At 48.7% G+C, this 12,298-nt stretch overlaps 1 protein-coding gene across 7 annotated transcripts in view; it reads right to left on the reverse strand.

Annotated features, from left to right (window-relative positions):
* Nucleotides 1–12,298, reverse strand: part of ANKS1A (ankyrin repeat and sterile alpha motif domain containing 1A) — a 78,515-nt gene that overhangs the window by 56,569 nt on the left and 9,648 nt on the right. For 4 of the 7 annotated variants that reach the window (XM_032132801.1, XM_032132800.1, XM_032132799.1 and 1 more), the window contains exons 2-4: nt 3,600–3,680; nt 2,734–2,890; nt 855–917 (exon numbers count right to left, since the gene is read on the reverse strand). In XM_032132801.1, coding sequence (XP_031988692.1) covers nt 855–917; nt 2,734–2,890; nt 3,600–3,680 — 301 coding nt within the window. The other 3 variants (XM_032132802.1, XM_032132806.1, XM_032132803.1) reach the window with 2 other exon arrangements.

The following is a 12,298-nucleotide window of genomic DNA, read 5'->3' on the forward strand; positions in this document are numbered from 1 at the left end:
GCTGTGGCATGGTGGCTCATGGCACAGGTGTCTCAGGACCGAGCAGCAGATTGTTTGTCATCCCTGGCTTGCAGCTTGACTAGAAATAAAACTGAAAAATGGTGTCTGAGAAACCACCACCAAGAATTTGATCTGCTTCTTCAACAGCTGTCTCAGCACATTGCATGAACTGATGTTGTGTCTTTTGTAGCTCAAGAGCAACTGAAAACAAGAGAGGAGCAAAACAGGTCAGAAAACAGGAACAGGAGACCAGGGCTGAAGGGTCAGACGACACCACGGACTGAACATCAAAAGAGAGACTGATGTAATAAGCAGGACATGGAGGACTTGGGAAGGGAGGCAGGAATGCCACTGTCCTCCCTTCTTCCCACCACCACCACAGGAATTAACTGTCCATTCAAACAACACACACAGCATTATGCATTTGATAGGAGAAAAGGCATCAAAATTCACTCCAAACAGCCCACAGAGAAAATGCAACCATGGTTAAGCAGGGGAAAAAAAATTCCTTCTCTTTGCATTTATCAGCAACATCAGCACATGAAACAAAACCTAAAACATTTAATTGAAGTAACATTACCTTTGGGAAGTCATCCAGCTCAATCAAGCAAACTGACCATCACTGCGTGTCCTACAAGGCTAAGCAAGGAAGGAGCCCCCAGGAAAGTAAGGAAAAGCTTCCCTTTAATTATGTTTCTATAACTGCTTTGAAGAGAGAAACCCATAGTAAATAAATGGTCCCATTTTCCTTTTCCCCAAGCAGCTGCGAAGTGAACAGGTATTATTGCACCTGGAAGCACGCGAGTGCAGCTTGGAGTGATGATGCAGTGAAATGCTGACAGCAAAGTACACACCTTGGCATTGATATATGGGTCAAAGGGGCCGTACTTTTTGAGTTCTTTGATCTCAAGAGCATTCTACAAAAAGGAAGAGGAAAAAGAAAAAAAATGTGATAATGAAATGGGTGAGATACAGCAACAAAGCAATGGGTGACTCCAAGGGGTGGAACGCCAGGACACAGCATCTTGTTCCAGTCAGAGCCATGGCCAGCAAAAGCCATTCCAGCTGGGATTGCTGTAACCTGGACCAGGCTCCAAGCACAGGCTCCTCAGCTGACTTCTCTCATTTAACAGGGTTCCTACTAAACAGACGTTAATGAAACATTACCTGGAAGGATCATACTAAGCTTTGGGTCTTTGCAAAGATGTCCCCTCTAGCTGCCCTACTCAGAGCAGAACATTCACACTCAGGGCCCTCACCCAATTCTTGTCAGATTGATTGAAAAGGGTTACCTGCACTCAAGCCTATGTCACCAGACTGAGTGCCTGCAGCTGTGCCTGGAGACCTGATTAACCACAGCCCCAAACCGGAAAATTATCACCAGAGTCATCAGAACACACACTCCTCGTTATTCCTGCTCAAAGGAGGAGTGAGACAGAATTGCACTACAACCAGATTTTTCACTCCATGATGTTTTAGCAGCATTTATCCCTGGGGCAGCCTAGTGCAGTGAGTCACCCGTCCTGGGAAACTTCAGTGTGGCACTTGGGTCCCCACAAAGAAGGACTGGGACTCCTAAACCTGGCTCTGAAAGGAGTTTGCTCCCCAGCTTCTTAAAAACTACCATGGAGCAAATCAACAGCATGGACTCCCCAGCTGCTCACCTTGACCGTGATCTGAACTCAGGCCAGGGGTGTCTGACCTACCTGGGAATTACCTTTGGGATAAATGTTGAGGTTTAGCCTGGTAGCACTAAGGTAGGCAAACCTATTTTGGTTTACTCCTTTCCTCCTGAAAGAACACCTGAGTGGTTTGGGAGCTGATTCACAGGGACATCAGATGTTCCTGCCTAAGGGACAGGACGACCACAGCCCCTTGCTGCTTTAGCCACCTGATTTGGACCTGTCACTTTGTGTCTGCCAGGCTCACCCAGGGAGGGACAGTTCAGTGACACTGCTCAGCTGGCCTCGCTCATGAAACCAGTTCCTTAAACAAAACTCTGAAACAACAGGAATATTTGGGTCTTCCAGCAGTAGCATTTCAGATGTTCCCTGGAACTCTAAGATACCTCAGATGTCCATGGGGCACAGGAGCCAGCCCTCTGCAGCGGACACAGCTGTGTCGTATCCCTCACTCCCTCTGCACCCCAGACCAAAACCGTCAGCTTGACAAAAGGAACAAATCCAAGAGGCATTTTTTTCTTGCCTGATTGTGAAAATAATTCTTTAAGATTAAGCTAGGGATTTATCTGGGGGCAAGTAGTGTTAAAATTATCTTAGAACTTACAAATTAGTGAACTGGAGCAAGTGCCAGAGACAAGCCAGGAGAGCAGCTAAGAGAGCACGGCCAAAGAGACTGAACAAAGCTGCCTGGATTAGTTCCCAAAGGAGGGAGCCAATGGATCCTCTGCAGAACTAGAAACCTGCTCAGCTATCCAGCAGCTGAAAGGAAAACTGTGGGTTAGTTTTAGAAGCCCAGAAGCAGGAGACCACTTCCTAAGTGTTGAGCAGTTCTCATATTTATGTGCCTCTCTCTAAAACTTAAATACCTTTTCATCCTACCACTAACTCAGAACTGAATGTATTGCTTTAGGCAGTGCCCCTCTTATCCCACCAGCAAGTAGGACCTTACAACCATTGCTACTGGTTTGGGAAGGGTCAGGAGTCAGCTGAAGGAGTCTCTCTCCATGCCAGGGAAGTGATTCAATGACACATTAGAGAAAATCAGGCAGACCTGCTCATTCACTTTGGTGTGCGAAGGGCCCTGGTGGATGAGGAGCTTCACTATGTCAGCATCTCCCTTCCAGGCTGCCAAGTGCAGGGGGTAACAGCCCTTACAATCTGCCACATTGGTGAGCGCGTCGTTCCTCAGCAGAACTTCCACAACATCCCTGGAAGAGACAAGAACTCCAGTGAGACATTCAGTCCTTGTTTCACAGCTCACATTCTGCAGCAAGTACTGAACAAGAAGTTAATCTGAACAGCAATGTTTCAGACATCCTCTTGAAATGTGATTTTTAAGTGTTCCTATTAAATGCTGCCAAAGGAAATAAAAAAAAAAGAAATAAATATTGCTGAGCTGAGCTCAGGAAAGATTCATGTTACTGCCATGCTAATGGAGATAAACAGGGGCTGAAGTCAGCCACAAGCCTCTGCTGCAAAGTGAATTGCACCAGCACAACCAAGGTGAATAAAGATCTTAACTCTATTCCATTTCTTAATATCTCAGGCAGCAACAAGATCTACCACACTGAAGTTACTTAAAAATGTGATATGCACACAAGGGAATTACTAAGTGGTGCAGGCCCAGACCACCTTGGACTCCAGACAGACCACAGGGATTGTCACTGGGGGAGCCCCTTTCACACAGCGTTACAGCTTATCCAAATTGCTTAGGAATAAAAGAGTGGTTGGAAACATCAGTGTTTCGAGATGCAAGATCACGCTGTGCAGCAGCCAAAGCACTGACATTCTCCACTTCCCCTGAAGATGGAGTAGTGCTGCACCAGGGCCTTGGCTGGTGACTGAACCACACAGCCGTGGCCAGGGAAGCACAAAGCATCCACCCCCTGTGACCCAAGGCATGGGAACAGCACTCACTTATGGCCATTCAGAGCAGCGTGGTGCAGCGGGGTGTATCCAGTGCTGTCAACGCAGTTCACGTTGGGCCCTCTCCAGATGCTGCAAGACAAAAAATGGACAGGGAACACTTAGGCAAACAGCAAACAGGGACAGGGCAAGGGGCAGGGTCAGCAGAGCTCTCACACCAAGGTGGGTATCTGACAGCTGTGGTTAGGGGCAGTCACACGGAGTGCAGGGCACGGCGTCAAGAGGAGGGGTCAACGTGTCAGCACACATCAGCACATGGAATCACTCCTCTGCTTCACCTCCTGCTTTCCAACCAGAGCTCCCACTGCCACATATCCTTCAGCCATACACAGGCTTGCCAAAAAGCATCTTCAGAGGAACATGTGTCTATTAGACTGAACCACATGAGACAGCAAACCATCGACCCACTGTTAATTCACACTCCACAGAAGAATTCTGATGGCTCTGGGAAACTGTCCTGCTCCACAGCAAGAGTCACAAGGGGTGGGTGTAAGTCAAAGACTGTGGGATACAGAGTCTGCTCTTGGTCACCACTGTGATTCCACTGTGACTTCTCACTGTCCCAAAATCACTTCCATCTGTCAGCTGCTGGCAGTCTGTACCAAAGAGTAGGTGGTCTCCCAGCACTTCTGGGAGTGTTAACTTCCCTCCCTTGCTCAAAAACCAAGCAGCACAGATTTAAGTACTAACCCTGGCAAGGATTACTCTTCCCCAAACCCTGGAGGGTGTCCCATTCACAGCAGCACAGAATGGCACAAGTAAGAGGCCAGTGCTGCTCCTGAGCTCGCTGTGAAAGGAGTGTGCTGCCTGCTGTCCCTCACCAGGGCCACCACCCTCTCCCAGAATGGGCATGAAACTCGAACCAGTACATGATTATAAGCAAACTGGAACTGTTCACCTTTCCTGATGATGGCTCTCTCCAGTACAATATTGCTTTTTCTTCTTTTTCTCTACATCTCGAGTTCTTTTACTCAGAGTTTGAATTGAGACACAGGAGATCGAGTATTCTTGTTCAGACTTAGTTGTTTATTATATCTTATCAGTAATACAGCTGCAGTGTGCCTCTTTGTTGGAAAGGTGGAAAATGGCCATGAGTTTTAATTTTCCAAGCTTTTTAAAGTCTAAACTAACCAATAATGAGATATGTTTTTACTTACAATCCAATTACTAACTTTTCATGTTCTGCAGTGCAGAACTTCTGACCCAATGACAGAACATTCAGATTTGAGAAGAAAGAGAAGAAAGAAGACATAAATCCACACCCCAAATCCTCCATATTGTAACCTATTATTACCTATATCTCCTAAACCTAATTTTCTACATTTCTACGTATTTCACCCACTGATATAACTTTTAATTGCACAGCAACAACCTCAGTGCCATCACACAATTTAGGAAACTTTTCCCAGGGTTTTGGATCAAATATAGTGTGTTTCTGAGGATCACTGCCTCTCAGCACTGAAAGGCTGAAATTCTCAGAAGCCAGGGTTCCAACAGTACAACCAACCCATCATCTGTGTGTGCTGGCCTGTTTTACACTCCATCCTTTTAGGAGTTACACGAGGCTCATTACAAGCCCTGACAATCCCACTTGTGCTGGTGGGTACAAAACACGGTGCATTTTCCTGGATGATTTCCTCTGGAGGTAAAATTTAACAGCACCCTCTGATCCTCAGCTGAACTGGTTTAAAATCAGCCAGCTGTGGCTCTGTTTGAAGCTGGCCTTTTCTGAGCAATCCATTTCCTCCCCAGCATGAAATCACAACGACTCATGTGGCCCAGAGGCTTTCTAAAACAGCAGTCATCACTGGGGGGCTGCTAACCAGGAGCACTTCAGTGCCATACAGCAGGAAAGGCACCAAACCAAACCAACGGGAATCTCATGCAGACCGAGTGGAACTCCAGACGGGAATGAAGCAGCAGGCTCTCACTCTGCAGCATGTTTCAGTGGGAAATGGAAAGCCTGTCCCTGTCCCTTCCAAGTGACTCCTGATCTGCAGAGCATTATAAAAGGCTTTGCAGTCCTGAGACAGACCTGAGCTCTGCTAGAGGAGAGGCAGCTAAGGGGAAACTTTATCCAAGAGAACGGGCAAGTGAGCCACAAAATCCAATTTGCAAAGGATCAGAGGCTTATCCTGAGGCATCCTGCACACCACTCACCATCCTGTGCTCGAGGAGCAAACGGCAGATCAATACACACATGCAGTGCACCTCCAGCACTGACAACATTGTTCACAGGATGATGGCTTAAACTACATCCAGAAGGTCAGTGAGACACCAAAACCCCCCACTCAGAGTGTGTGCAGGAGTGCCCTGCCCGATTCAGCTCTGCAGTCCTGGAGCATGAAGGGGACTGAGTAGTGCTCAGCTCTGGTTTGTTCCTGGCAGTGGGCTCTTGCGGTGTGGTTGCCCAAATAATTTATTGCTGGATTTAAAGTGGCAATTAATGGTTAGAACTAGCGCCAGAAAGCCTTGTGTGCAGTCTAGAGCAGTTCTAACGTTGCACCTGTGCTGCCTTTGGCTGGGCTGTAACCTGGGCAGTGCCAGAGTCCCGTGGTTTTACACATTAAACTGAGCCGTGTTTGGAAACTGAGCTCAAACTGCTTGAGGGTGAACACATGAAAAACCAGCAGCAATTAACACAAATGTTTCTTTCAGCTGAAGTTATGAAACAAGGAAAACCAGGGTCAGTGGTGCAGTGGGCAGGGCTGGGGACCAGAGCCTGGGACATCCGTCCCCATCGGAGCGTGGTGTCCCCATGATAAAACACTTCCTTAGAAATCTCCAGGGCAATGCTTTAGAGTAAAATGCAAAGTTTGTTCAAGCAGCTCAGAGGAGGAGAAAAGCTGGAGCCCAGGAGGGAGCTGGTCTAGCAGTGAGCGCTGGGTGCTACAGAAACCAACTGCCAGGATCTGAAGATATTTTAAAAAAACCATCTGCTGTGTCCTCTCCTCCCCTTTGCCTTTTTATTCCTGCAAATAAAGAAAGCTTTTATCACAGAAAGGTCAAATCACCCAGAAGATCAGACTGGAAGGATCCAAGAGGAGAACTATTTATATTTAGATGTGGGGACTGCAGCAAAGTACATCACTCCCTTCCCTCCTCTTCCTCTTCAGCTCTGCCAGAGGGGCCCTACAATTCTCCTGAGGTATGGAAACAGGGTGCTGAGAAAAGCAGAGCACAAAGCCCAGAACTCTCTGTGCCTTTGGGCTGTTTCTGATTAAACAGAAACCCCAATCCCAGCACAGGCAGGAGAATGCTGTAAATACAAGTCTTCAGTAAAGGTCTGGAGCCAATTTGACCACTGCTGCATTTTGATTTCTTTTTGATTTCTTTTCTCCCCCAATTCCCCCAAACCCCTTCACATCAAAGATGGGGGGGGGGGCGGGTTGCTGTCACCTTGTGATCTCTGTTCTCAAAGGATTACCCAGGTCTCAGCTGCCCTTTGCTGCACCAGAGCAGCATCTGAAGATGCTCCTGATGGCATCTGCTTAAGACAATTAAGACTGAACGTTGAGGACATCAGAAGAGCTCTGAAAATAGCAAAATCTGCTCCATTTAAACTATAAAACTCAAGTTTTATCTTGCTCCATGATTCAGCAAGTGCTGCAGGCCTTAAATAAAGCTTCCTGCTTGTGAGAAGTGCTGAATAAAGCACATGCTTTAGGTCACAGTGGAACCCCAAAGTTCCTTTAAACAGGACCATATTCGTCCTCTTGCTTTTCCATTTCCTTCTTCCCAACTGCAGTTACTTTGCTCACAAAACCACCCCAGGCAGGGAGCTAAAGCAGAGCCAAGCCTAGAGAACAACTTGGTGTTTTCAGCTCAAACAATGAACCTTTGGGGCCAGTTTCTGGTCTCACTAACATGGATTAAGGAAGCACCAGGAGAGCTCAGGGTGCTTATGCAGAGCAGAGGCCGTTGTGCCCTGTGTATTTACACACCCAACACCAAAGACAAAAAGCACGATGAGACACCAGCAAACACGAGTGGCTTGGCCCAAAGTCACCAGGAAGTTTAAAGCCCCAAATGTTTGTGTACTTTGCTCAAAGCCTTAGAGGCAAAGTGTCAGGAGGGCAGTGAGGGCTGGAGGTGGATTCCCTCGAGTCCATTGCCCAGAGGCCACCACAGCAGGTCAGTCACACATCCCAGCTATCCACATCCATACAACCACTGGATTCCCGCAGCCAAATGCGACCCTCGCTTGGTATTTCCTGCTTACACAGGGAACACAAACAACCCAAAGGCTTTGGGCAAGGCCTCAGGGTTAGAAAGCAGCTTATGTTTTTCTCAAGTGTGAGGAAGGCACTGCTGCAGCCACCTCGCCAGCAGGAAGGGTTTGGCATGGTGGGACTCCCAACAGAGCGGGGACCCCGCTTCCTGCGCACCCCAACCACCAGACACTGCAACAGCTTCTATAAACAAATGGCCAATGCAAGGCTGGAGAAGATTAAAGCAGAGTATTGCTGGGGCAAGGGACTCTCAGCCCCTCTTGGCAGGTTTTGGGAAAGCCCAAGGAGAGCAGCTGGTCAGACTCCAGCTATTGGAGTGGCTGCAGAGGAAGCCAAAGCCATGAGCTTCCACTTCTGCACTCATCAACTTCTTGGCCCAGATTTTTATGTGCTGTAAGAAAAGTGGGGAGATTTTCCTCAAAGTGAAAGGGTCACAAACTCAAGTACAAGGTGCCAGAAGGGACAGGGAAAAGCAGGGACCATAATAAAGGCAGGACACATAGAAGTGACCCAGCTGACACTGCACAACACCACAGCCAGCACGAGAGCTGACAAGCTTGGGCTCCATAATCAGATCCGCTCCCAACAGAACCATTTATCAGGGATTCCAGTGAAAATCTTCAGGTTCAGTCCACTTTGACTGACACACCACAGCAGCCAGAGCCATGCCTGGTCCTCTGCACAGAGCCAGACCTCAAGCTTCCACTTCACCAGCTCATTCTGAGTGAAGCAACAGCTCTCAACAATAATTGCCAACAGCTCCAGCTTCATTGCCCAACACCTGCAGACATTTCAGCCGGTGTAAGGTCAACAGGGCGCTGTGAGAAACCAGCATTTCCACCAGTGGAGCAACAATGTGCTGCAACCAATCCTCTGATGGCCAAATGATCCCCTCTTCCATGGAAAGGAGTACAGCCTTTTGCTCCTCAGGTGCAGTGGGTGGCCAGGAGCAAGAAACCTGCATGGGTTTGTAAAGCAACAGCAGCCTGTGAAGGATCAGTTCAGGAACTGAGAAGCAGAAGGTGAGCTCATCTGCTTCCCTCAGATCCAGTCTGCCATCTCCCACTCCTTATTTCCAGGAGAGGCTGTTTTGGGTTGGCATAGACCCATGACAACCACACATTTAACTCCTGGGCTTGCAGCTCACACTAGAAAGGAACCAGATGGGGTTGGCATCACCAATAGAAATGTGTCCATCCAAGCTAAAATCCCCCACTAGGAAGAGGCCAGCCCTAGCCTTATGGATGGCTCCTGGCAGTGAAAATGCATTTATTTAAACTTAATGTATGGTGGGGGGGTGGCAGTGGGGACAGAAAGGCTGGGTCAGGCGTGCAGTGTGTGCTACATCAGAGAATCCCTCTGAGCAGGGGCAAATAAAGAGCTGCAGGATAGGAAAAATATAGGTCTGGTTTGAGTGCATATGCTGCCCTTTATTCTTAAAAGCATTACAGGCACTCTGCAACCCCCTCCCATTAAGGCGCATTCCCAGCTGATGACAGGCCACGGAGCAGGAGCAGCCCCACACAACACAGGCTCCAACGCTGGCTCTGACCTCAGGGCCAGAGCCTAACAAGCTTTGCTGGGAGAAGTGCACAAAGGGTCTGCCATCAAGTTAGAGAAAGCCAAGCAGTGTCTTTGGGAGGGGTCCGATGTGTGCAGCAGTAGGAGCATCCCCCTGTCCACACCCTGTCCAAAGGCAGTACGATGGCAGGGGAAGAGCAAGGAAACCAGGAAAGCAGCCCCAGCATGGAGATGGGAGGGTTTGGCATGAAGCCCTGGAGCTGCTGGGCTCATTCAAGGTGGGAAAGTGACCCCTAAAAGAGGACAGAGATTTGACAACATTTGCCAAATGCTGACAAACCTCTCACTGAGGTTTATCAAACACTGATTTTGTGGCCCATTCTCTTCTTTTGCATCTGACTATGTGGGGTTTTGAGGAATAGGAGCAAAAGGAACCAAAACTTTCCTGCAGAAATTGAATGAACTGAGCAGCATTATGAATGTCATAAACCAATATCCTGGAACTGCAAACCAGAACCAGAGCACTGCTCAGGTAAATGTTCCCCACTCTCCATTTGCAGCTCAGCTCTGCTCCCACAGCACTGGAGAAGATGCACTAAGTGGAAGAAAATACAAGACTAAAAAAATAAATAAGATGCAGAGAAAATTAGCAGGACATGTGTAGATGGTGCAGGCTGCCGCTGGGTTCCACTGAAGCACAATTCCTTAGAAAGGTGCCAGACTTTCCCTTGGCATTCCCTCCATTGAGTACTTCCAGAGAAATAGAAGGAAACTGCCTGGGCAGCCGCAAATTCCTGATCAAAACCTCCAAGCAGCTGATGCTGCAGCACTGAGCTGGCTACAGCTGGCAACCTCGCACCAGGCTTTCCCTCCCCCTTCTCCTTTGTGAGATGATTTAACAAGCTGCAGAATCCCACGGGACATGTCAGTCAGCCAACAGCAATGGAGCATCATGTCTGGAGCCCAACGTGTCCATCTGCGCTGTTCCCTTCTGACAGGCACAAAGCTCTGAGCTTGGAGTAAAAATGTCACCAAAAGGAACTTGTGCAGAAAAAATTGCGGTAGAGCACATTCCCCCCCGCCTGCCAGTGCCCTCGCATGGGAAAGGATGTGCCAATTAAGTGTTTTGGGATGGCAGAAAACGTGTCACCCTCTGCTCACTGTCAGACAACATCAACGGGATCAGAACACCTCAAAGTTACTGTTTGTTTCCAGCACCCACAGAGATCCAATCCAATACACATCTTAGCAGGAATTTGGGATTTCTAGCACCTTGCACTTAGAAAGGTATGGGGATGGTGATACTTTATTTAAGCACGGACACCCTCCTCCTCGTGAAGTCTCAGACCTCTCTATAGAGAGACAACAAACCACCCCCATGTTCTTCCCATCTCAGCACTAAAAGACTTCTCCAGGTCTGCCTGCTGAGCCCAGCCAGCCACGCTCCAATGCTCCTCTGGGCCACCCTGGCTTCTGCCTGGGCACTGGCCCTTCACTTTGTGCCATGTCACCCGCACTCATATCCCTCAGCCTGGCTGCTGCCCATCCCATCCCAAAACCCACTCACATCCCTCTCAGCCTGGCTGCTGCCCACCCCTTCCCAAATGCTGCTCACGTCCCTCTCAGCCTGGCTGCTGCCCAGCCCTTCCCAAATGCTGCTCATGCCCCTCTCAGTCTGGCTGCTGCCCAGCCCTGATGCCTGGAACACTGAACCGTGATATGTCTGACCTGGGGCGGATGAAAAGCAGGTAAATAGGCCAAGTCAAGCAGAGACAGAGATTCAGGGACCGAATTACCCCTTCCCTACAGCAATTAAAAAAGCAAATGCAATTATTTTGTACCAACAACTGCACAGAGAGTGCACTTTTGCCTTAGGGAGACTGAAACCAGTGAGACAGAGATTTGCACGACATTCCCCTTCCCGTGTGACATTGCCCAGATCAGTGACATGAGGACTGTGAATCGGCGCTGGCATTGCAATGCTCAATTCCACGCACATGGGAAGACCCACGGACATTGGGAGAGACCCCTGGGCTCCAGCCCAGGACATCAGGACAGACAGGAGAAACACGGTGCTGGAGTGAAAAGGAAATGAGTTGCTCTGATACCAAACAGCAGAACGACAGGATGGGAGGCGAGGCCCTCAAGGAAGGCGACATGGGACTGGAGAATTCAGAGCCACAACAAAGCTTCCACTGAAGCGTTTGGAGCACACTTTACCCTTGAACACAGCCCACACCAGCAGCCCAGCCACTCACCCGCACGGCTCCATTTAAGCCTGTATCAAATCCCAGCTCCAGCTTAACCAGCAGTCCCTGAGGGCTAAAGAAAGACACAGCAAGGAGAGATTAACTGGCAACAGTTCGAACAGTTCGGGACACAAATGAGGCACCGACATATTACTGACTCCAGAGACATTCCTTCTTGATGAGCTTTTTAATTGGGTGCCCAAAGAGCAAGTGACAGGGAAAGGAGAGAGCAAAGACAGTGAGAGGAGGAGGGCAAACAGAGAAGTGACCCCGTGGTGGCTCAGATGGGAGTACAGGGGACACACCTGAGCAGCGACAGAGCTCTGCTTGCTCCTGGTGGACGCTACCTACATAAGCAGAGAAAGCACTGACTTATACAACAGTTCCTAAGGAAAAGCTCAGGAAAAGAAGGATGGAAATCAGAAAGGACATCCTTTTACTCCAGAAGTATCCTTGAAATCCAGTCTGTTAGCAAGCAGGAATAGGAGTGAATGGCCAAGGCAGGAAATTATTCCCGAATCCCGAGACAGCTCCTAGAAGTTGTCATTACTTTTCTGTGCTATCTGTACAGATATAAGGTTAGAGCTGAAAAATACGAGTGCTGAGAGCTGAGGGCATGAGCCAGGCAGTCGAACAGAGGGTATGGAGCGTGACTGTCCTGCCCTGCTCTGAGAGCCCCAGGGAAGGG

This window comes from Corvus moneduloides, chromosome 24 (genome assembly GCF_009650955.1).
Source record: "Corvus moneduloides isolate bCorMon1 chromosome 24, bCorMon1.pri, whole genome shotgun sequence".
Lineage (NCBI taxonomy): Eukaryota > Metazoa > Chordata > Aves > Passeriformes > Corvidae > Corvus > Corvus moneduloides.